Consider the following 23420-nt stretch of genomic DNA (forward strand, 5'->3'; position numbering starts at 1 on the left):
GTTAAACAACCTTGCTAGGTCTTAATTTCATTACCAGTGAAATGAGGTTGATGATAGTTATCACCTCATAGAACTAAATGTGATAACGCATGTCAAGTGCTCACCCAGAGCAAGCACTTATGAATAGAAACTGTAGTTAGCATTTCTGGTAAAACCTGCCTGTTCACATTTTGGTTGAAATACAGAGGTCAGACTCTGAGATTAAAGAGTATCTAAAGATTCTTCCCTGTGTTCTAAAGTTGTTACTGTTTTTAAAAAGTGAGCAGTGACTGCAGGGAAGTTTCATGTGCCCAAATAGATCTTGATGTCATTATCTCATGGAAGTTGTAGCACAGCAGCTGAAATATATTTACATAAAATTAAGACAGTAACAAATTCTAAGAGGCATATTTGTTTAATAGTGCTGCATGGTAAAATCACTTTGTCAAATTCTTTCCTTAAGCCAAAATTACTGCTAATAGTACTTAAGACTTTTTAGTATTTATTTGAATATTTCGGTTCTTTCTCCTGGAATGCCAAGCTATCAATTACAATAAGGAGAGCTGTGTGCTTACAGAACAGTGCTGTCTTTTCCCTATAGTAGCTTTCTGAAATGTTTGGAGGCTATGTTGAACGCATATGCTTTTCTTCTTTTTTTTAAAGAATCAAAGTTAGAGCATGAAGAATGGTAGAAATTTCAGAACGATTCTGAAGTAGCAAAGATATGCTTTGCATTCACTGGTCTTCTCTGATTAAGTCAGTTTCAGTTTTCAAGGAACCTCAAGGGTTCTGGTGACATTAACATTACATATCTTACATAAATGTTGAGGTTTTTTTAAGGTACAGGTAACCCTCTTCTCACTTTCTGCTCTGTGGATGAGTATGATTCCTATTTTTAAAGCATTATGAGGGGGCTTCCCTGGTGGCGCAGTGGTTGAGAATCCGCCTGCCGATGCAGGGGACACGGGTTCGTGCCCCGGTCTGGGAAGATCCCACATGCCGTGGAGCGGCTGGGCCCGTGAGCCGTGGCCGCTGAGCCCGCACGTCCAGAGCCTGTGCTCCGCAACAGGAGAGGCCACAACAGTGAGAGCCCCGCGTACAGCAAAAAAAAAAAAAAAAGCATTATGAGGTATTTTCTGATTTTGCTATTTTAAAAAGAAAGTTTGCTGTTTATATTTTATTCTGAATGGTTTTGGTGCAGTTAATTGCTTTTTGCATTGTATGTTATGTTGCATCTATTTCTAAAATAATGGTTAGTTTTCCCATTAATAGAGAATATTGGTTCTGAATGACCTATATGATAAGCAGTAACCTTATTTTGTATATTTGTTTTAAAGGTTACAATCACCTACCCATTGGTTGCTCTGAGAGTTTTTAAAATAAAAATCTTCAAAGCAATCTTTGGATTATATCCTTTTACTAGTTAAAAGATTTCTATCATGATAAACTTTTAAGTTGGTGGTAAATTGGCTTTAATTTAAAAGTTTATTTTAGAGTAATAGAAGAAACTGGAAGTTCTTTCTAAATAAAACTATTTCTTAACAAGAGACAACATTTGTAAAGCACCTATGAGTGTGTCTGGCCCAATACATCTCAAATCTCTCCCCTCCCTCTACCTTTTTCTTTGTAGTATGTATATACTATGTTACTTCTGATGACTCTTTTCCCAGTAGTTATAGAGACATGAATTTATAGCTGTGTTCTGTACCAGTTTTCTATTGCTTTATAACTAATTACCATAAGCTTAATGGCTTAAAACAACACCCGTTTATCATCTCCTAGTTCTGGACATCAGAAGTCTGGGCAGGGCTCAGACTTGAGCAGGACTCAACAGGGCAGGGCTCTGTTCTCTTCCCAGCTCACATGGTTAGCAGAATTTAGCTCCTTACAATTGCTGAGTTCACAGTATCTTCTACCTTCTTTGGTCCATTGAAGCCATTCTCTGATGCTTCACCTTCTTGAAGTATTTGCCTGACTAGGTCAGGCCCACACAAGATAATTTCCTTTTGATTAACTCAGCTCCAGCTGATGAGTAATCAAGTTATTGGTGTGATATTCCATCATCTTGACAGGTCTGGCCACAGTGGATGGAGCTGCGGGGGACAGGCGGTGGGAGTATACATGAGTGTAAGTTATTGGGGTCTTCTTAGAATTCCGCCTGTCATATCCTGGGCTTTTAAAATTTTTCTCTGAGGAAGGAAATACATGAACATGACTACTTCCTGGTGGCGAGGTAGTGTTATGACCTCCATTTTACAAACAAGTGAAACTTAGACTCACAGAAACAAAATCACTGGCTCAAGGTCTCACTGACTTAAAGGGCCAAACAAAAATCCTTAGAGGCAGAATCTCCAATTGAGGGAGAGCCTCATTTTTAGTTGCTTTTTCTTAAACAGACACAGGTTTTCAGATGAGCTCTTTTTGAACAGTTCATGTTCAGATGCTTGTTTGAGACCTCTGAACTCATTTCCCCAGGGAAGCTATGCCAGAAATGATGGGTGAGAATCCAACTGAACACATACTGTTCAGGCAAATTGTCTGAGTAGTCCAGAACCCCTCAGGTCCTAATCCCTGAGCCCCATAGAGACCATCAAAGGTCCTGGCACTGTGTAGCTGGTGTGGCTGCCTTGTGTGATGGAAGTCCCCGAGGCCCGGGCCACCCAGGGAGGGCAGGAGGAGATGCTGCCCTCAGCTCTCTTTGTGCCTGCTGGCAGGTAGATGGGGACAACAGTAATATCTGCTTCTGTTGTCATGGGAGAAGCTTCCAGCGTTGAGTATTGGGATCATATTTAGTTTATCAATTAGGTAATTATGTTATACTCTATATACAGAATCTTGTTAGTTGAATTATCTTGTGTACAGAATCATTTGGCAAGTGATGTCAGGTTTTTAAATGGGGCCATTAAATTTGTGCCATAGCTTATGTGTGAGACTATTCGACAATCATTTCTACTCTTCACTTTTCTGTAACCATATTCTTTTGGATATATATTTTAAAAATGGCTTAGAAAGCTTATATCAAACTAATATCTACATGTTAGCTAGAATCGTTTCAAAATAGCACAGCCTCTCCTTCTCTCTCCTTCCCATCTTGAGTTCTATCACGTTCTTCCTGTCTTTAAAACATGCTTGAGGAAAGAGAGAGAAACGTGAATGATTCCCAGGGAATCCCCACAGACAGAAGGAACCACTCTCAGGCTGAAATTATTGAAGAGAACCGAGGTGGTGCCCATGACCAGAATACAGGGGGAACTGTGTCGGTGAAGGTCAGATGGAAGGTGACTGAGAAGAGAAGTGAGAGGACGGAATATCTGGTTTTATTTTTCTTTTAACTCTTTTTGTTGCTTTGCTTTCAGTTTTATAGCTCAGTGTCATGCTTTGTGACTTTGAGGAAATTATTGAACTTTCTGGATCTTAGGAACAAAGTACTGATGTTTGCCTACATTTAAACTTTTTTTTTTTAAATCCTAAATTTTACTTTCTTTTCATTCACTGCCTCAGGTAAAATAAATAAATAAATGAATTCTATTCCCTTTTGATCTTCATTTCAGATTATTCAAAATGTATGGCTGACAGCCTTCAAAGGAATAATGCAGGCCTTGGATGTTTTATTCAGTGTATTGCTGCTCTGCCCTTTGCTGCAGCTATTCAAATTGCTACAGAAGTGCCTGAAAGGTTGTCATGGATTTTGCCAGCAGTAAATGACAAGTTGTAATATATACGGAGAATGTTCTAGGCGTATTGGAAATTACCGTCGCAGCCCCTAATTCATGGAAGTTTGTTGCTTTCCCATGTAATACTCAAAGTTCAGTCTAAATTCTTTGTCAGATAGATTTGGGTCTTATCTCACATGGAATGTGTGGAGTAAAAATAATTTAGAATACAATCACAAGTGGGGAAGCAGTAACTTTTTTAAAGCGCATAGTAACTTTTTAAACAGATTGGATTTTTTGTTGTTGTTGTTATTTTGCGGTACGCGGGCCTCTCTCTGCTGTGGCCTCTCCCGTTGCGGAGCACAGGCTTTGGACGCGCAGGCCCAGCGGCCATGGCCCACGGGCCCAGCTGCTCCGCGGCATGTGGGACCCTCCCGGACCGGAGTACGAACCCGCGTCCCCTGCAATGGCAGGTGGACTCTCAACTACTGCGCCACCAGGGAAGCCCCACAGATTGTTTTTAACAGTTCTGTGCCATTGGGACAAATGCCATTCGCTTTTTATACCCTCTCCCTTTAAGATGTCTACTTCCTTTTGCATTGGCTGCAATGAAATCTTTCGAAGATCATTACCTTCGTGCCCCCTAATGAAATGTAAATAAAATGAATGATTACAGCTTGATTATGGGTCCAGTATTTATGAGGCTCCTGGTAACTTGCTGCATAAATTTAAGTATGTGAGTAAATTCTCTTAGGGACAGTCAATGTGAGAGTATTTTATTTTTCTTTCCTATTTTTTATGATGTACTAATTCTTTTCACCTCTGAATTCTTTATTGTTGTTTCTGCCTTAGAAAAAGTAGGACCCTGGAAAATGGACATATTTTTTTTCTGGATGACTTTTATGGTCCCTGTAGGGTTTGGACCAGACGTGAGTTTCAGCCTGATCCTGACCTGTCAAAGGAACATTAAAATAAAGGAACACAGCTTTTTTTTTTTAAATTCCTATACTGTATCCATCTCCACACGAGGAAAAAAATGTATGAACACTTCTCTCTTCTGCATTTTCTCATAAAGCACATCAAATTTCAGTCTATACTTTTATGAAAATCATGAGGGAATGGGTTAACATTGTTTTCTGATTACTTAGGGATTTCACGTATTTTAAGTTTTACACTTTGCCATCTAGATATTGGAAGCTAACCTCCCGCTCACTTTATTCTCAATATCATTTTCACTGCAGTCTTTTCTTTCTAGAAGAATTATTATAATGAAATTATAATAATTATTAATAATAATATATAATTAATATAATAATAATTATTATTATTATTTCATTATAAGAATATAATTGTATAGGAATATAATTATAATAATATAATTTTCTTATAATTTTCATTATAAGAACAATTATTATAATGAAATTTCCATAGGACGGTCTCTTCGCTGCTGTAATGCTTATCCATCCTTCAAAGCATTTTCTCTGGCAGGAGGCAGAATAACCCTTAAAGCTTGTACCAGCCAGGCTCAGGCCCCACAGGAAAGGAAAGTTGAATTTTAATTCAGATTTGAGATCATAAGACATTTTATGTCTTAAAGTTGGTTCTCAAGAATTTGATTCTTTTAGAGGCAACAGCCTACGATGTGAGGAGGAAGCTTAGGACTGAACTTGGTAAAGATACATTAACATTTATTTAATTATCTTGTACTATCTGGAGACTTAAAAAAAATTCCTCTCCCATGCAAAAATATGAAGGAAAATAAGAGTATCTAGACAGGCTTCTCATATGAAGTGACTATCCCTCTCATCCACAAGGCAGGTGTCACAGGTCCCATCCATTCTGAATCCCACATTTGTAAAGAAGGGGGTGGGGTGATGAAGAGGACTGGTGGCTTATAGGACTTAAACCTGCTCCAAGACTGAGCTCCCAAGTTGGCTGAGCAGATAGAAAAGGAAAGGTGAAGATGAAAACCCATGTCATTTTCTTTTTTCTTTTTTTTTTTTTTTTGTGGTACTTGGACCTCTCACTGTTGTGGCCTCTCCCGTCGCAGAGCACAGGCTCTGGACGCGCAGGCTCAGCGGCCATGGCTCACAGGCCCAGCCACTCCGCGGCATGTGGGATCCTCCCGGACCCGGGCACGAACCTGTGTCCCCTCCATCAGCAGGCGGACCCTCAACCACTGTGCCACCAGGGGAGCCCCCTTGTCATTTTCTGATTTGGATTATTTGTCTTGGAACCAAAGACTGAGTTCTGTTAGAATGGGGGCATGATAAGAGAGATGTATAATATGATTCCAAGTTTTAGGTTATCTGGGAGGGGGTAAGGCATTGCTGATATTCACATGAAAACTGTGTCATGTCATCAGAGATTTCTCCTGAGCGGTTCTCTGCTGTTTGGCATAACAGAATTATCAAAATTTGTGGCTTTACACTTCTCCTTTCTCACCCTCTGATACTCAAAGCCTTTTTGTTGGCTCTGCCCATCTCTGCTGCTGGTCCAGGGCCAGCCACCTCAGCCCCTCTCTCTCCAGGTAGCTCTCCAGTACATTTTGCAAGCTACATGGCTATTATTGCTGTTCACAGATGATGCCATCTGTATCACTGGCTTGCATGGACTTGAATAAAACATGGCACACTGGACTTCTTAAGATAGCCCAGCGTGATTCTGATTTCTCTAGTCAAGAATGGTGGGCTTCCCTGGTGGCGCAATGGTTGAGAGTCCACCTGCCGATTCAGGGGACACGGGTTTATGCCCCGGTCTGAGAGGATCCCACATGCTGCGGAGCGGCTGGGCCCTTGAGCCATGGCCGCTGAGCCTGTGCATCCGGAGCCTGTGCTCTGCAACGCAAAAGGCCACGACAGTTAGAGGCCCGTGTACTGCAAAAAAAAAAAAAAAAAAAAAAGAATGGTAACTAAGCCTTCTAGAAGTAATCTCTGGAAGTTGAATTTGATGCCTTCACCCCTGTGACTATACTTTTAGTTATCTTTGTTAACTCTTCTTTGTCAGGTACTTATTGAGTGCCTTCTATGTGTGAGCACTGTGCTAAATAAACATTTAGTATAAAAAGGTGAACAGAAAAGGCATGACCCCTGCCCTTATGGGATTTATATTAATATATATTAATTAAAATTTACCCTGTTTGTGATAAGTGCTCCAAAGGAAAAGAGCAGAATGTTCTAGGTGAAGATAATTATAGGTCTAATTTAGATCAGGAGGTCAGGGGAGACCCCTTTGAGCAAGTGATGTTTAAATTGAGGTAAATATTTTAATTTAGTAGAGTAGAAGAAAGGCATTTTTGGTAATATAAATTTGAGTTGTTTTATCATAGGGTTCTTAAAGCAGTTGAAGTCATAGATCCTTCATGTATATTTAATCTTACAGTGCTAACTAAGTGTTAAACTTTAGATGTTACAAAAAACCCTGAAAAAGTAAAAAAAATTCAAAATGTATAAAATGTTTATAAATAATAATCCCTATTAAGGGGAAGAATATTGGGGACAAAGAATAAATATTGTGGTAAAATGGTTGAATATGGAAATAATGAGGGTTGGGAATGAAGATAATTACTTATTTTGGCAACAGGAAAGGTCTGAGTTCAGACAACAAATTTGAGTAACTACGATGTGTCAGAGTGTGTACTAGGAGATAAGATGCCGTGTCGACCGCCACAAGTGTGCCATTTAGTTCAGAAACAGATGATGTCCTTCAGTAATCCTAAAAACCAAAAATGTTCAGTCCGCTGGCCTAAGAGGCACATGCTTTGGGGGAGGGAGCAGGTGTTTTAACATAATGTTGTCAATATTAGGTCAAGAAAATAAAAGTAAAGTTAATTAGGATTTAAATGGATCTCTGTTGAATGTTATATGCTATAAATGTAGACTATATCTTCCCACTGCACTTTGCAATACTTAAGGAACATTCATCAAATTGATCCTTCATTAGGCTACAGAAAGCAATCTCAATAAAGTATCCAAAGCAGACTATTACAGGTTCTCTTTTCTTCCTAGCTGGGTGACCTTGGACAGGTTAATTACCAGTTCTCTGCCTCCTTTCCTCATTTGTAAAATGGGGTAAGAAAGCTTATAGGTTCAAGTATATGAAATTGACACAAATGCTACAAGTTAGATATCTTTATAGTATAATACTAGAAATTTTCAAAAATTTTGGGAATGTTCTTCTAAATGAAATTTGACTAAAAGAAAAACATAAAAATTATAATTAGAAATTCTTTAAAGGATAATAATGATCAACCAACATATTACAAATTTAAAAATTCAAGTTCTGCTCAGGAGAAAATAGTTTAAAATGTGTTTTTCAGCATGTAGAAAGCATTTTGTGTTTTCAGGTGACCCATCTCCGTGTTGCAAAATTCATTGATCTTTGATTTTATAAGATGCTTATTTCAGTAATTCCGAGTGTCCTGAAAAGGTCCTGTATTTGCATTGAAAGACTGTAATTTTCAACGGAAGAAATGGAAATTGGAGAAGGATTTTCAGATTACAAAAAAGTGATATTTGTATTTCAGACTGCATTTTCTTTTGGTTTTCTTTGGATTCATGATGCCACCTAGGCCCAGCTTATTTGTACTTGGGGGACAGTTCTTACAAGCTAAAAAAAAAAAAAGAAAAAAATAGTTGACTGTGAGGGAGATGAGATAGGATACACTCTTTTAAAAAAACTTTTAAAAATTCACATTGATGAAGTTGGAAAGTACAACACTAACAACATGTAGTTCTCTTTGTGTTGCTTGGCTAATTGAAATAGACAGGCATGAGCCTTCATTTTCTCTTTTGCTCAAACAAGATGCTTGAAGTCCAAGCAGATATTATGACCACAAAGCCAACATTAGTCTTTCCAGACTTTAATTTCACCTCTTGTATTGTTTAGTAGAACCTGGAATATCAGAGTTAAAATCAATATAAAGTCTGTTGTTAAGGCAAACAAGTTCGGGCCAACTTGTCCTGCCTTCCCCCGCTTCCTCCCCTAGAATATAGCCAATAAAACCTTTTCCATAAAATCCTATTTTTAAGCCAAGTAACCATTTTATATTAAAACTAGGAAATACTGATTTTCTTTATTATTTCCAGGAAGGTGCACATAATAGTTATTCAGTAAATGTTCACTGAAGGAATGGCAGCTATCAAACATGGAATATAAAGAAATGGCATTTGTTTTTTCATTGCTCTGCTGGTCTCCATCGACTGCACTGCACCTGGTCATGTAATTTTGGTGTTTTTGTTACTCTGACTTCAAACAGCAGGGCAACACACACATATGGGTCATCTGTTATGGGTTTTCAGATCGTCATAGCATTTCATAATAACTAAATGATATGCTTGACTTGGAATTATGCAAGATATGTTGGGGCCAGAAATTTCAGAAAGATGAGCATTATTAAAAGAAGGCTATAGATCTTCAATGATGATGCAAACATTTGTACCTCTTCGTTACACATTGTATTTCCCAGGTTTCAAAACCTGGTGTGTCCATACATGTTGATGATGACATTTCCCTAAAAGAGCTTAACTACTGCATATGGCCCTCTATGTTTAAAATTCACTGATGATCTTCTAAATTTTTCCTTCTTTCTTTTAACTGGTTTGAATGTACCATTCTCCCCCTCTTATTTAAAAGATAAGGTTTTTCTTTCATTTGTCAATCTTCACGTTACCATTTTAGGTCTCTATAGATGTTGCATCTATTATTTATAAAAATTTTCACATAGCTTCAACTGTGGAAAATGCCTTAATTGTGTAAGACATACACAGTGTGAAAAATTTTTTAAATATATTAAAATAAATATATTAAAAAATTAAACATCATTAGGATAACCTATTGAAGAGGACCTTTCTCTAATGAGGAACTCTGCTAATGTGGGTTGAGCTCTTGAAAGATGATGGTGTGGCAGTTAATGGGTCAGCAGTTAACAAAAATAGAAAATAGTAAGGATGGTGCTATGTAGTCTTTGCCCCTGATAATCTCTCCAAACAGGAGATAACTATGGTGTTGCTGAGTGTGGAGATAGAAGAGGTCTTTTGTCAGTTATCACCTCTAGAAAGTGCTTTGCAGTTTGTGAAGCTTTTTCCCAAGCCCTGTGTCATTTAATTTAATTTTTGTTTGTTGGCCATTTTTGACAGTTTACCTGTCCAAAAATAGAGTTTACTAGCTTACCTTTTGGGTTACGTATCCAGAATATATCTGAGTTTATGCAATATGTTTTCCAAAATGCTAATGAAACTCAATTTTTGGTGAATTAAGTATGTTGAATATCTTACCTAGAAAAATGCTCCTGGAATCATTTTGTCAAGTAAATGCCAATGCTTATACTTTATGATCTGGAAAAGTGTAGTGTACTTTAATAAAAAGAACAAAGTAGTTGGGTCAGAAAAATCCGACTTACTAACTGTATAATGCTGAGTGAATAATTAATTATTTTGGTCCCGGATACCCCCATAAAATTTGCCCCTTTACTTTAGCTTTCTGTATTTTCTGAATATTTGGGTTTGTATTTTCCTGTGGATTTGTCCCTTTATTCGGTTTTCTAGTTTTCTATTTTCTTTGGTTCTGACCGAATGTACTTGTACCTTTGTGTCTGTGTGTGTACTTTTGCTTTTTTACTTTGCTTCATTTATTAATTTAACAAATAGTGAGTAGTGTATGTGTGTATTCTTACATGTTGCCCCAAATTCTGCATGGAATGATGTAGAGTATAAATAAGTTTTTAAAAAGAGGGAGTATATTTGAGAAGTGTGTGAGAAAGCTGTAAAACCTCCAAAATAGATTCTTTGCTTTTATGAGAGATGCAGCTTGAGACTTAGAGGAATTCCCAGATTCACAAGTTTGAGGAATTTTTCACCAACTGTGTATATCAATATAACCAGCACTTAGGTCAAGAAATAGAACATTATTTGTCCTTCAGGAGCCCCCTTCATACTTCCTGTCACTACCTCCATAACCGCTATCTTGACTTCTAAAAGTATAGATTGGTTTGGCCTGATTTTGAACTTCCTATAAGTAGAGTCTAGGATAGGTATACATTTTTTTTCTTTTCTTTTGTTTTTTTAATTGTAAAATACGCATAACAAAATTTACCATGTTTTTAAGTGTACTGTTCTGTGGCATTAAGTGCCTTCACATTGCTGTCACCACCTTACCTCCACAGAACCTTTTCATCTTTCCAGACTGAAATTCCACACCCATTAAACACGAACTCCCCATTCTCCCCTCCCCCAAGCCCTGGCAACCACCATTCTACTTTCTGTCTGTAGGAATCTGACTATTCTAGGTACCTCATATAAGTGGAATTATATAATATTTATCCTTTTGAGGCTGGCTTATGTCACTTAACATACCTTCAAGTTTCACCCATGTTACAGCATATGGCAGAATGTCCTTCCCTTTTCAGGCTGAATAACATTCCATTTCATGTGTATATCATATTTGGTTTATCTGTTCATCCATCGATGGACACCTCCATCTTTCTGTTGCAGACCCGTCTGTGTGCTCTGTAGGTCTGCTGCGTGGCTATTTTCTTGGGATTTCCTTTTACCATCACTACGCTCATCCTGGTAATTCCCTTCACTTCTCTGCATGCACTGTCCTTTCCTTGATCTTATGCATTTCTCTTAAATGGTTTACTTCATTGTTTAGCGTATCCCCCAGTACTTTCTTGAGAAAAGGTGTACCGGTGGTTAACTTGGTACCTTATATGTCTTAAGCTATCTTTAGCAGACTATGTAGATGATGGTGATAAGCCTTCTCTGTCGAGAAAGGATCTCATTCTGTTTGGGGAAGGAAGAGGAACAGGAGAGAGCAGGAGACAGGGAGGGGAGAAAGAGTAGAAGATGCTTCTGCCCTGATCTTTCCTCATCATGCCCCACTAGGAGGGGTCCTATCTTAGTCATCTTGCTTCTCTAATGTCTTGCCCATAGGAGGCAGTTGAGATCAGTGAATGAACACACATGGACAGCCTCCTGATACCTGCTTTATGAAGTGATGGACAATCCTTAGAGGTCATTAACTGGCTTCTCAAAAAGGCCTGCTTGAACAACCAATACCCATTATTAAAGATATCACTAAAATCGAAACCTGGTTCTTTATCTCCATGGCATATAGAACATAAAACTGATTCCTCCTTTAACTTTTATTCTGTCCTTCTTCCTGTTTTGCTAAGTGATAAAATCCTTAAGAATCAAACTTTTATATGATTCATCTTTACATCCCACACGATGCCATGCATTACATAAATGCTTAACAAATGTGTGTTGCGTTACTACAATCAGACACATGACTTTCTTTAAGGCCATTAAATGAGCCAGCCTGTCCCAGCTTCAGAGACTTTGCAATTGCTGTCCCCTCTGTCTGTGGTACTTTTTTCCGGACCCTTCATGAGCTGGTTCCTTTTCATTCTGCAAATGAAGCTTGCACATCATTAAGTCCTCCTGGTCCTGATCTAAAAGCACTGTCTACTCCCTGAGTCACTGATTGTCATATCACCTGGGTGGCCCCTACACAATACCCGTCCTTATCAGAAATGATCTTAGTTTTGTCTTTATTTAGTTTCCCCAACTCAAATGGACTCCACAGATGGATCTTTCCATCTCATTCACTGCTGTATCTCTCATACCTAGAACAGGGACTGCTAAATAAAATTTTGTTTTTATTTAAAACAATTATTTTTAAAGTATAGTTGACTTGCAATGTTTCAGGTATACAGTAAAGTGATTATGAACTATATCAGCTATTGAGAGAGTGAAAATGTTAATAATATGGTCTAACTATTATTGGGTTATGTGAGTTGTAAAAGAAGAGAGCAGACACACACACACACACACACACACACACACCTTTTTTGAACATTTTCCACAACCGTGCTCACCTTTTAAGAATATATAGATAATTGAACATTCAGGCAGGGTGATACTCATTTTCACTCTTGCCTTAAGGTTTTGTATCTTTCTTGAATCTAGAGAGACAAAATATCAGAAAATATTGGATTGGGAAGATCTGCCCCTTGAATTTTGTCTAAGAAGTCAGACCCTTATGTGTAAATCCTGTCTGCCTATGTACCTCAGGTCAATGTACCCGGCCAGACGTGTGAGACACCCCTTTATCCACGGCCTCGGAATCACGGTGGAGCTCATTTGGCTGTAGTTTGGGATGTCTTGCTTTGCAGATTTCCGTATCTAGGTTACTGCTTGGGTGTGGCATGGAGACCCTGGTAATTAGGTTTCTGTGATTACAGATACTTCTGGGGCTCTGGTGGTAAAAGGCCCTTCCCCCTGAAAACAGGACAGAGCCCTTCCCGCTGAAAACAGGACAGAACATTGCCTACGCTTAGGTTAGTAATATTGCTGAGAGAGGAAATATCGACTGAGAAGTGAAACAATAAGACTGCTTTTTTTTTTTTCCCCCCTAAGCTGAGTGCAGTGAAATGAGAACCAAAATGTTTGAAACTGGTTAATGATGGTGAGGGTCCCGCAGAAATCGACGCTTGCCTTTACAGCAGGATTCCTAGAGCAGCACTGTTTTTTGTTGTTTTGTTTTTTTAATAGAGGTTTTGTGAATTTTCATTAGTGTTTTTAAAAGTTTAGTTTATTTATTTATTTTTGGCTGCGTCGGGTCTTCGTTGCTGCACGTGGGCTTTCTCTAGCTGTGGCAAACGGGGACTAACTCTTCACTGCTGTGGCTTCTCATTGCACTGGCTTCTCTTGTTGCGGCGCACGGGCTTCTGTAGTTGTGTTTCGCGGGTTCTAGAGCGCAGGCTCAGTAGCTGTGGCGCACGGGCTTAGTTGCTCCGCGGCACGTGGGATCTTCCCGGACCAGGGATTGAACCCGTGTCCCCTGCATCGGCAGACGGATTCATAACCCCTGCACCACCAGGGAAGTCCATAGAGCAGCACTGTTGATTTGGGGTTGGGTAATTCTTCGTTGTGGGGCTGTCTCGTGCATTGCAGGGTGCTCAGCAACATCCCTGGCCTCTGCCCAGGTGTGACAACCAAAAATGTCTCCAAACATTGCCAGCCCTAGTTGAGAACTACTTCTCTAGGGAATACATAGAAGAACCCCACCTTAAGCCATGCCACTGGCTTTGTTCAAAACCCATATGTATTGCCACCATTAATGTGGCTGCGTGGTTTCCTTTCCCGTACGTAAGAAGAGAAGGCAGCTCAACTCCAGCCAGTGTGCATGTCGCATGTCTTCTTAGTGATGCCAAAGTAGTTTAAACCAGTGTCTTCCCCAAATACTCATCTCCCATCAAAACGCAGCCCCCTAGGCTAGTGTGACCTTGGTTTTCTCTGCACGCACATGTGAGCAGCTGGGCCTTGATGTGTGTGGCTTCCAGCCAGTGGGGGCCTTTCTGGGTCTTCATGTGGTATCTGAACATGTCCTGATCTTCCAGTTTCTTGGAGGTCACTCTCTGAGGTCATGGTTCTGGCACTTAAGTTATCTAATGCTGTGGAGATCTATAATTATAAGAAAAAGGAGGGTAAGTCTCTTTGGTTGGTGGTTGCAGCAGTATAGGAAGGGCCATTTATTCATATTTCAGCAGATAGGTATTGGATACCTGTGTGAGCCGTTCTTGGCACTGGACATACAAACGACCCAGTTACCTTCTTGGAGCCTCCTCTCATAGGGAAAGACAGACAAGCAAAAAAATGAATATAAAATATGTCCAGTGATGATAAGTGCTGAGGAGAGAAAGACATTAGGATGATAAGGAAACACTAGGTGTGGGGAAGGCTTGCAATTTCACATAGGGAGGACGTTTGGATGCCTCAGGGGAAAAGAGTTTCAGGCTGAGGAAGCAGTAAATGCAAAAGCCCTGGGGTAGGAGTGTGCTTGGTGTATGTGAAGAGTAGCCAGGAGTGAGAGTGGGAGTTGTAGGGGAAGAGGCCAGGGAGGTGGGCCTGTACATGTCACGTGGAGCTTTTCAGGCCTGGTAAGAACTCTTCTTCAATTTTTTATTGCAGAAAATTGCAAACATGTACTAGACAGAAGAGTGTAATGAACCCCCTATCTACCTATCACCCAGGCTTAGTAAATAGTAACTCAGGGATAGTTTTCTTTTATATATATTATTGGGTTGGCCAAAAACTTCGGGAAAAAGACCTGTGGAAAAACCTGAACTTTTTGGCCAACCCAGTATATCTTTTTTTTTTTTGCCGTACGCGGGCCTCTCACTGTTGTGGCCTCTCCTGTTGCGGAGCACAGGCTCCGGATGTGCAGGCTCAGCGGCCATGGCTCACGGGCCCAGCCGCTCCGCGGCATGTGGGATCCTCCCGGACCGGGGCACGAACCCGTGTCCCTGCATCGGCAGGCAGACTCTCAACCACTGCACCACCAGGGAAGCCCCCCAAATATATCTTATAATCCCTCTCCAGATTGATTTGAAGCAAAGCCTAGATAGACTTATTTTATCTGTGAATATTTTGGGGTGTATATCTGGAAGGTAAGGAATTAAAAACGATCCTGATCCCAATGTTATTCTTAAAAATAATTGATTACTATTAACAAATACCCAGTGTGTGTGTATGTATTTGTGTGTTTGTGTGTGCATGTCTATTATACTGATTATTTTCTAAACGTTTGATATCAGGACTCCAAAAAATGTTTTTATGTTGTAATTAGTCAGTATATCTCTTAAGTCTTTTTTAATGTTGAGGTTCTCTTTCCATCTTTTTTTTTCTCCCTCTTGCTTTGAAAATGTTTAAGAAATCAGATCATTTGTTCTGGCTTTCACAGTCTAGCTTTTGCTGATCGTATTTCTGTGATATTAACATGTTCCTTTGTCACTATATATTTCCTATAAAATGATATTTTGATGTAGAGGCTTGGTTGTGTCCGGGGTGATGTGGCTTTTTTTGGTGAAACTACTTCATAGGTGTTGCATCAAGCAGCATGTAATACCCAGCTGTGTCCTTGTGATGTCGGCAGTCATTGTTGGTTATGACGAGATCTGTTGATTGCTTAGGGTTTGAAAAATGGTGATAATCTCATTTTGTCACCCCTTCTTTATTTACCACTTGGAATATGTCTATGAAGAGAATCATTTCCCATCTATGAGGTAGAATTTATAGGGAAAGCAGGATAAGTGCTTGCTTTTTTTCCTTTACCAGTTTTCAAAATTAATTGGGTAGTTTTCCAGCATCCTCCAAAGGTGACCCTGGCTGGCTGGCTTCCTTCCTTCCTTCCTTTTTTCCTCCCTTTCTCATCTTCTTGAACTCATGATTTCAAACTTTGGATACATTTTAATATGTTGCTATTGTCAATCCTATTGATGCTCAGTTGTCCCATTTTTTTGGCCAAGTTTGCTAGATTTGGGGCTTTTATTTGGAATAAGAGGGAAGCTAGTGGAAGATTTTGAGCGGAGGAGTGATATATTGTGGAAATGATCATTTTGGAGTTTTTGTGGCCAACAAAGGGTAGGAGGGTAGCAGGGAAGAAGTAGAGAGTCCAGTTAGAAGGAAATTACAGTAATCTAGTCAGGACGTGGTCAATCTTGGATCACTGTGATTTGGGTGGAAAGAATGGTGAGATTCTGGGTATTTAGCAAAGAAGCTTATTTTGGGGAGAAGGGTAGAATGGAGAGCAAAGATGATCCCTCCTCTTTTGTATTCCATTGTATCTTTATTATTTCTTATTGTTATGCTTTTATGCTAATTACAGATATTTGTTTACATTCTCTCTGCCCCCCTATGGTCACTAACCAATGACTGTGCTCCCCGTGTGGATTTGTTGCCTCTAACAGGGAGGAGGGTTGGTTAGTTTTGTGAGCTCACACAGAAGGAGAAGTAACATTAACAAATGCCCCAGAGCAAATTGGCAGGTTAGGATATTGAGAAGGGGTATGGGAAGATCACGGTGAACCTCCTCTGGCCCACATGCACCTTTGTAGGTTTAGAAACAGGTGACCCTCTAGATGGTGCAGAGCTGAGGGTGACTTTGTGAAAATGAGAAATAATAGGGTAGAAGCAGCACAGCGCATTGGTTCAGGCTTGGCAAAGTGGGAAGCAGGCTGGATTTCAGCCCTGACTTCCCTCCCTGCCCAACACCCTTGTGCAGGGCACAACCTGAACAACTGCACACGGCATCCCTGCATATGACAGCCCCTGGGACAGGAGTAAACACACCCGAATCTAATTCTGGCACTGCCACCAACTGTGCGCCCTCAGCTTCGTCATCTGTGAAAAGATGGAGTTTGACTTCATGGCCTTTTAAATGTAACCACTTGAACACAGTTGTTTCACCACAGCTTGGCTATGTGTGGGTAGACTTGCAGTGCTTGAAAATGAGAAATCTTGCTAAAATAAAATCCTAATTTGTTCTAGTATTTCTTCTCAACAAACCAGTGGTTGCCAAATTTTAAAACATTTTAAAATGCATTAGAGGAAGTGAGTCAGATACATTCTTCATACACGACAGTGGAAGTACACCGAGTTCCAAGTTATGAATACTGTGAAAAATTGTGTTTGTTGAATAAATACAAGATGAAACTTTCAGTCTTCCAGAATATATGTTCTCCCTTTCCTTATTTGTATTTGATTGCTTGTTAACGTATGTATGTATCACTGTGACCTTCTTAAAAATCAGCTTTCCAAAATAATTATACAAGCTCCGATCTCTTGTGTATCCAGTTGGTATTTTCCCATTGTAGGGTTTTGCCTGTTCACACAAGTCTTTGCCTCACAGCAGAGTTCAACTTCCCCCAAATTAAAGCAGTTAGTTTATTCCTCTTTCTGATGATTGCCATATATAGAAAAAAAATCTATTTATTTTCATTGGGCACTGATCCCCTTGTCTTTCTTGTGGAACATGACAGATTTTGTTAACTCCAGCAAGGAAAGAATAAGCAAAACTTCCTCAGGGTGGCCACATTCTTTTCAGGAGCGTCCCTGGGAGGTGGGGAATAGTTGAGGTTCGCTGAGATAAACTCTTTTACAAGTATGATACTGTTGCTTTGTTATTATTTTTTCCAGTCTGCATGGTGAAAAGGACTTTTCATTTCACTGAGGTGAAAACTGGGTCTGTGAGAGGAGCGACTTTCTTAAAAAAAAAAAAAAAAACCAAAAAAACCCAGAAACCAATTACTTGATATGCAGAGCCGAAAGCCTCATTCCCTTAACGAAATCAGTGCAGTGTGCACTGCCATTAACCTGAGGAAAGCGGCTGACATCCCTTGATTACGACTGGAGGTGGAAAGAGCCAAACTTGCAGGATTCCCCTCCCCCTCGAGAGATTGTTAGTCCAGCCCTTTCTAGAGGTTCGTTTCGGCTCTCTTGTCATCACCGGGACGCTAGCAGGGAATATGTGTCATGGTTACAATAGAGTGTGGTAACATATAACAACCATGAAAGCCCAGCGGGAAAGGCTACAGATTCCGGGGCTGACCTTGGAGTAAGTATTGTCTCTCTTTAATATTTTAATGCTTTCTGCATGGCACTCGCTTTCCTGCAACCAATAGCTATTTAGCATTTGTTTGTACTGACAGCCTCAGAGCACTGCAGTGTGAGCTGGAAGGAACATGTCTTAAATGTAAGGCATTTGATTTCAGCTAATGTGGAAGCCCAGACCCAGCATTTTGCGTTGCAGTCAGAGGAAAAGAGCTGCTGCATATTTAAAGTTACTAAACCTCAGTGCTGGAAACATCTTAACAGCTCATTGTGAAAGAATGTATCAGCAGGCCTGTGGTGTGTCTGTCTTTTTTTTCTTCTCTTACTGTTTGTTTATCCCCATGCTGCCTTGTTCTAAGGAAGGGCCTCTGTCTGTCTTGAATAACAGAAGACACTACAATGGATAAGAGTGCAAAAGAAGGGTTATTTGTGACACTCATTAGATGTGATCCATGTTTTATCTGTGCAACAGAATAGTGATGAACTGTAGTACATTTTGCATCCTCTCTGCAGAGTCTCCATCCACCGCATGCAGTGTGTTTACCTAGTTGAGCTCTGTGTTTGCTTAGCTGGTTTTTTTTTTTTTTTTTTTTTTTTTAACCCATTAACGCATCTGACTGCCTTCTGATTTGATACAGCCACGTAAAATCCCACATCTAATTTGTGGCAAAGTTAAACATCTGTGATGAAGGAAGTGTCAGCAAATTTTTATTTTAAATCTGTTTGCCAAAGATGCAGCAGCTATGAGTTAGTCTGTGCTGGCACACTTAAAATAATTAACAGTACAATAGAAATCTGGTAGAAAAATATAAATTTGTCTTCTAATGTGCAGTACAGATATAAAATTACATTTTCATTGAAATCTGTGCAACCCAAATTATCTCATACTGGACCCCTTCCAGGAGGAGACTGCAGGGGAGACCTGTACCCAGTTCTGGGGAGTAACTCTTCCTCTTGAACCCTGTAGATGCGTCATACAAGGGAAACTGTTTCCTTGGTTAATAAGTGAATAAAAACCTGACATTTCTGAAGTGTGTGAGCCCTTTCTTAATCAGTTCTTACTCTAAAATTATACACTGATTTTTTACTGACAAGTGCTCACTTATAAAAGTTAGAGGGCTCCTACAACCCTCTTGCTAGATGTGGCTTTTGATATGTTAGAGATACAAAGAGTATTTACCCATTGCCTACTGTTTTGTCCCCATCTCCACCCTGGCATTCAGCCCTCCTCATCTATGTGGAATATTTTAGTGGCATGCATGAATTTTTCTACTTAACCCTCACCTCTCTAGCATTCTGGAAATGCCCATGGCTCTGTGTGCCAGGCCCAGGAACTTAGCTTTAACCCCCAGCTTCACTTTGACCTCTACTTCTGATTGTGCTGCTTCCTTGTGGTCTTCTTTGGCCTTGGTATATTTCACATTACACCTTTTCTTTCTTGCATTTTTGGTATCTCGTCCACCTTACCAGGAGATGCTTCAAAGTTACTCTGTAAAATACACTCAGTTGTATTCATTGTTCCATCTATAATTTGAAAGACTGAGGTATGCCACAAATTTTATGATGATGCAGGACCTACAGGTCAGCTCAACACAGAGGGGGTTCTGTGCATTTTGTTTTCATCCCAGGCCACACCCCCTCAGTCTAGGCTCTACCCTGGTACATGTTACTGTGCATCTGAAATAGCTTATCCTTTACCTGAGGAGCTTGAGACAGTAGATAGAATTAGAGTATCACTCTTCAATGTCATTGTCGTGTTAGCATGAAATTCACTTTGAACGTTTTGTTTACCTTGAAATGTAAAACTACTCTTAGGTAGACATAGCTGATTTTACATTCATTCATGGAGAAAGCTAATTCTGCAGTCTTTTAGTAAATTCAGTTTCTTGACACTGCAGAGAATGGCTATAATGGAAAGTCTTATCATTGCTTTTATTAAGAGCACATTTAGTGTATATAATTTTATTTATTTGGGGACCTTTTAACAGACTAACTCTGCAGAACAGCTTTTGTATGTTCTCTCATGAGATGTTTCTGTGTTTCTTCAGGAGAGTTTTTATTCCATAGGTACTGCAGCACAGACTCTTACACTAGCATGTTTTATACTCTGTAGAGGCAATTCAGAATTTTCCATCTGATTTATCAGTAACATGAGGCAGTTTCTGATTCCTATTTCAGAAAGTGGAATCCTGGATGTGAGACAGCAAATATATATATAAGTATTTCAGAAATTAATGGATTATTAATTTATTCAGAAATTTCTGACATGTAGATAGCCTCTGCATGGATTTCTGATTTCTGAGAAACTGGGTCTTATTTTTTCTTCCTTTTTTCAATTTTAGTATAGAATTAGGTTCCCAGATACCTCATAGCACACGTGATAATGTGTCTCAGCTTGGAGGCATGGAGTGGCTTCAGTGCCTTCGCGTGCCTATTTTAGGACCAGAAGGAACAGATAAGACTGTACTTAGACTAAATGATGGATGTATCAGTGGGCATTCCGGAGGGCTTTCCAATGAGCTGCTAAGTTAGAGGACAGTATGCTTAAGAGCAGCAGCTTTTTGAACGTGCTCTGAATATATAAGGAAACCGGTTCCTTAGTTTACCGAGTACTGGTACCAAACCAGAGAATGGTTTTAGAAGATATAAAACAGATATAAAATATTACTCTATTAAAACATTTTATTAAACAAATTGGAGCATTGCGAGCAATGATTTACATTTTGGTTTAAAACAAATACAGCCAAGTCTCAACTATCCACATAATGGGAAACAAGGATAGCATTAAGAATTTGGGAAGCCTAAATCTGATTCTAGCCACTGTTGCCACTTCTCTGTTCAGTGAAGGGCACCACCAGCTTGAATTAGCCAATACGCAGCTCAGTTCCAAGACCTCTTTGCCTAAGGTAAGAAAATGTGGTTATGATGTAGAGTCATGGACCAAAGGAGAGGCAGAAGAATGTTAAGAAACTCATTGCAATATAGCAGGAGTTTCCAGGGCTCACTTCAGCCTAAGAGTGTTGGTACTAGAACACTTAGCTAATTCTTATTTTGATTTTGCCATGTGAAAATAATTAGAAATTGACTAGTATTAACTTCATATTTTGATAGATCTGTTGGCAAAATTGTTGCAAGTAAGATATCTGACAAATTTGTTTCCTTTCGTCCCTAAAAGAGAAGAGCCATGAGGCCAAAAGGAAAAAAGATAAAGGGACTGTAAGCTCACCACCCCATGCTGAATATTTGAGAGTTGGCTGGTGAATACGCTTGGTGGTTTGGATGGGTTGTTGGGAGTAGGAATTATAATGGTCCGTTGATAGATGAACTTGAAAAAAACCTCTTTGGAGAGTAAAACACTTTACCACCATATGTGAGAAATTTTGAAGTTACTTATTATGAATATAAGCATAAGAACAGTTTTTACCATGAGGATTAGACAAAACGTTGTTGGATATTTTTCACTGCAAAGCGCTTAAAAATATGGAAATGTTTGTTGCTTTGCTTTTAAAAAACTACAGTATTTAACCTGAATTTTCATTTCTGTTCTGATAACTACTTCCCTATAGTTCTGCTACCGATTCACCATTGGTTCTTAATCAGAAATAGAATATACTCAATATAAAAAACAGCACTGACTTGACTTTGCCAAAAATCACATGTCGAACATATCTGCCAAGTTGCTCTGTGACAAAGAAAAGGCACAAAGAAAAATGGCAGCAGTAGTTTTGAGAATGTAAATTTCAGCAGGAAGCATTGTGCTTGTTCTCGGTTTTAGAGCTAAAAAGGGACACGTGATTAGATGATTACCTAGTGGTGCTGATAGGCATGCCGTGATCATTCTCGCCTAAAGGGAACACAGTCCCTTCAATGAACTGTGCTATTTTTACTGCCATCGTTTCTCCCACTTGGAATGACATTGTTTTAACTTTCAGTCTCACTCCAAGGAGCCTGAGTCCAACCCCATCCAGCCCAGGCAGTCCCTGTAGTCCTCTCTTCGCTTTTCACTTCTGGAGGTAAGCGCGCTCCAGTGTCTGCCCGGGGCTGCTTTGTCTTTCCTTCCCTTCCCCCAGATCCCACCACGAGGATTTGAACACTTTTGGACCACAGTACGCAATAAACAGTTTTTTCTTAACTGTTTTCTTAGTGTTAACGTAAAGTAAGAAAACTTGTTGAGCTGTTTACTCGATGACTTACAGGAACACTGAGAAAATGTACTATGCTTGTCCCATTGAGCATATCTTACTAATGTTTCACTTAGTGTCCAGTGATTAGTTGTTGTGTGTATTACATGTGGCTTTCCTTAGGAAATGGTCTTCACTGAATTTCATGAATTTTGATCCATCTTTTATAATGAGACCGTTCATGACAATTTCTAAGAAACATTTTCTAATTCACGTTAGAGTATCATATCTGTTGCCACAATTTATTTTATATCCTGTTATTTACAGGAGAAAGTACTTGAATTGTCTAAAGCCATTAGTATTTTTAAATCTTTTTTGGAATTCCCAGTTACCTACCCCACCCTCTCCCTCATAGGCTGATATAAATTCATTCTTCTCTGTTCTCTAGAGAAATATCTTCAAGGAACTATACTTGCATTTTAGCCTAGTTTATTACAAGAGTACATAAGGGAAAATGCTGTTAGTATTGTCTGTATAGTACATACGCTGTATTAGGATTTTTGTGAATTTAGTGTCTGTGGGTAGAGTTGGTCTCCCTGTATCTAATCAGAAAAAATACAGAGTATCCAGCTTCCCCTCACCCTTTTTTAATCCTAAAGGAGAAAGTAGAAGCAAACTCTCAGTTGATGGAAAGAGTGATTGAAATGACTTTTTAATTAATGAATACTTTTTATTTCGTATATGCAAATGAATGAAAAATTTGCCATGCGTGACCAGTTCCTTAAAAATACTAATTTACAAGCTTTATGCTTACGTATCAGTGGGACAGTTTAACAAATTTGTTTCTCTCATTTTTCTAAAATAAGACTGAACCAAAATCTGAAGAATTGACTAGGGAAATGAACGAGCGACTTTGAACTCTGGTTCTACTCTTCTGCCGATGGGATTATATTTATTATTTTAAAAGTACTTTCAACATGAAGGTTCCACTAATAGCTTTTATAAAGCACCCCCTGAATATAATAGATCCTAAAGCATAGGAAGAGTTTTCTGACAATCCAGAGAATTCCATCACTCTTGTAACTAGTCTATTTTTGGTAATCCAACCACAAGTAGTTGGACTGTCTTCTGAACTTTTTTCTTCAGTGTAACATGACTTTATTAAATGCTCACATTTCCTCTTCTTTTTCCTTCCCAAAGACAATAGGCTATTCGAAATAAAGGGGTTATCAATAGTGGAGAAGAGAGACTCAGAGTAAATGATGTGGTAGTGC

The 23420-nt window shown here is 39.3% G+C and overlaps 1 protein-coding gene across 10 annotated transcripts in view; it reads left to right on the forward strand.

Moving 5' to 3' along the window:
- The window catches only part of MAST4 (microtubule associated serine/threonine kinase family member 4), a 574487-nt gene that overhangs the window by 344151 nt on the left and 206916 nt on the right, over positions 1-23420 (forward strand). The window contains exons 1-2 of one of the 10 annotated variants that reach the window (XM_067031061.1): positions 17906-18029; positions 21958-22038. The exons of the other annotated variants lie outside the window; for them this stretch is intronic. Coding sequence (XP_066887162.1) covers positions 17983-18029; positions 21958-22038 — 128 coding nt within the window. The 5' untranslated portion in view covers positions 17906-17982. Of the gene's footprint in view, positions 1-17905; positions 18030-21957; positions 22039-23420 lie in introns of those variants that run through there. 10 annotated transcript variants of the gene reach the window in all.

This window comes from Kogia breviceps, chromosome 4, assembly GCF_026419965.1.
Source record: "Kogia breviceps isolate mKogBre1 chromosome 4, mKogBre1 haplotype 1, whole genome shotgun sequence".
NCBI classification, from domain to species: domain Eukaryota; kingdom Metazoa; phylum Chordata; class Mammalia; order Artiodactyla; family Physeteridae; genus Kogia; species Kogia breviceps.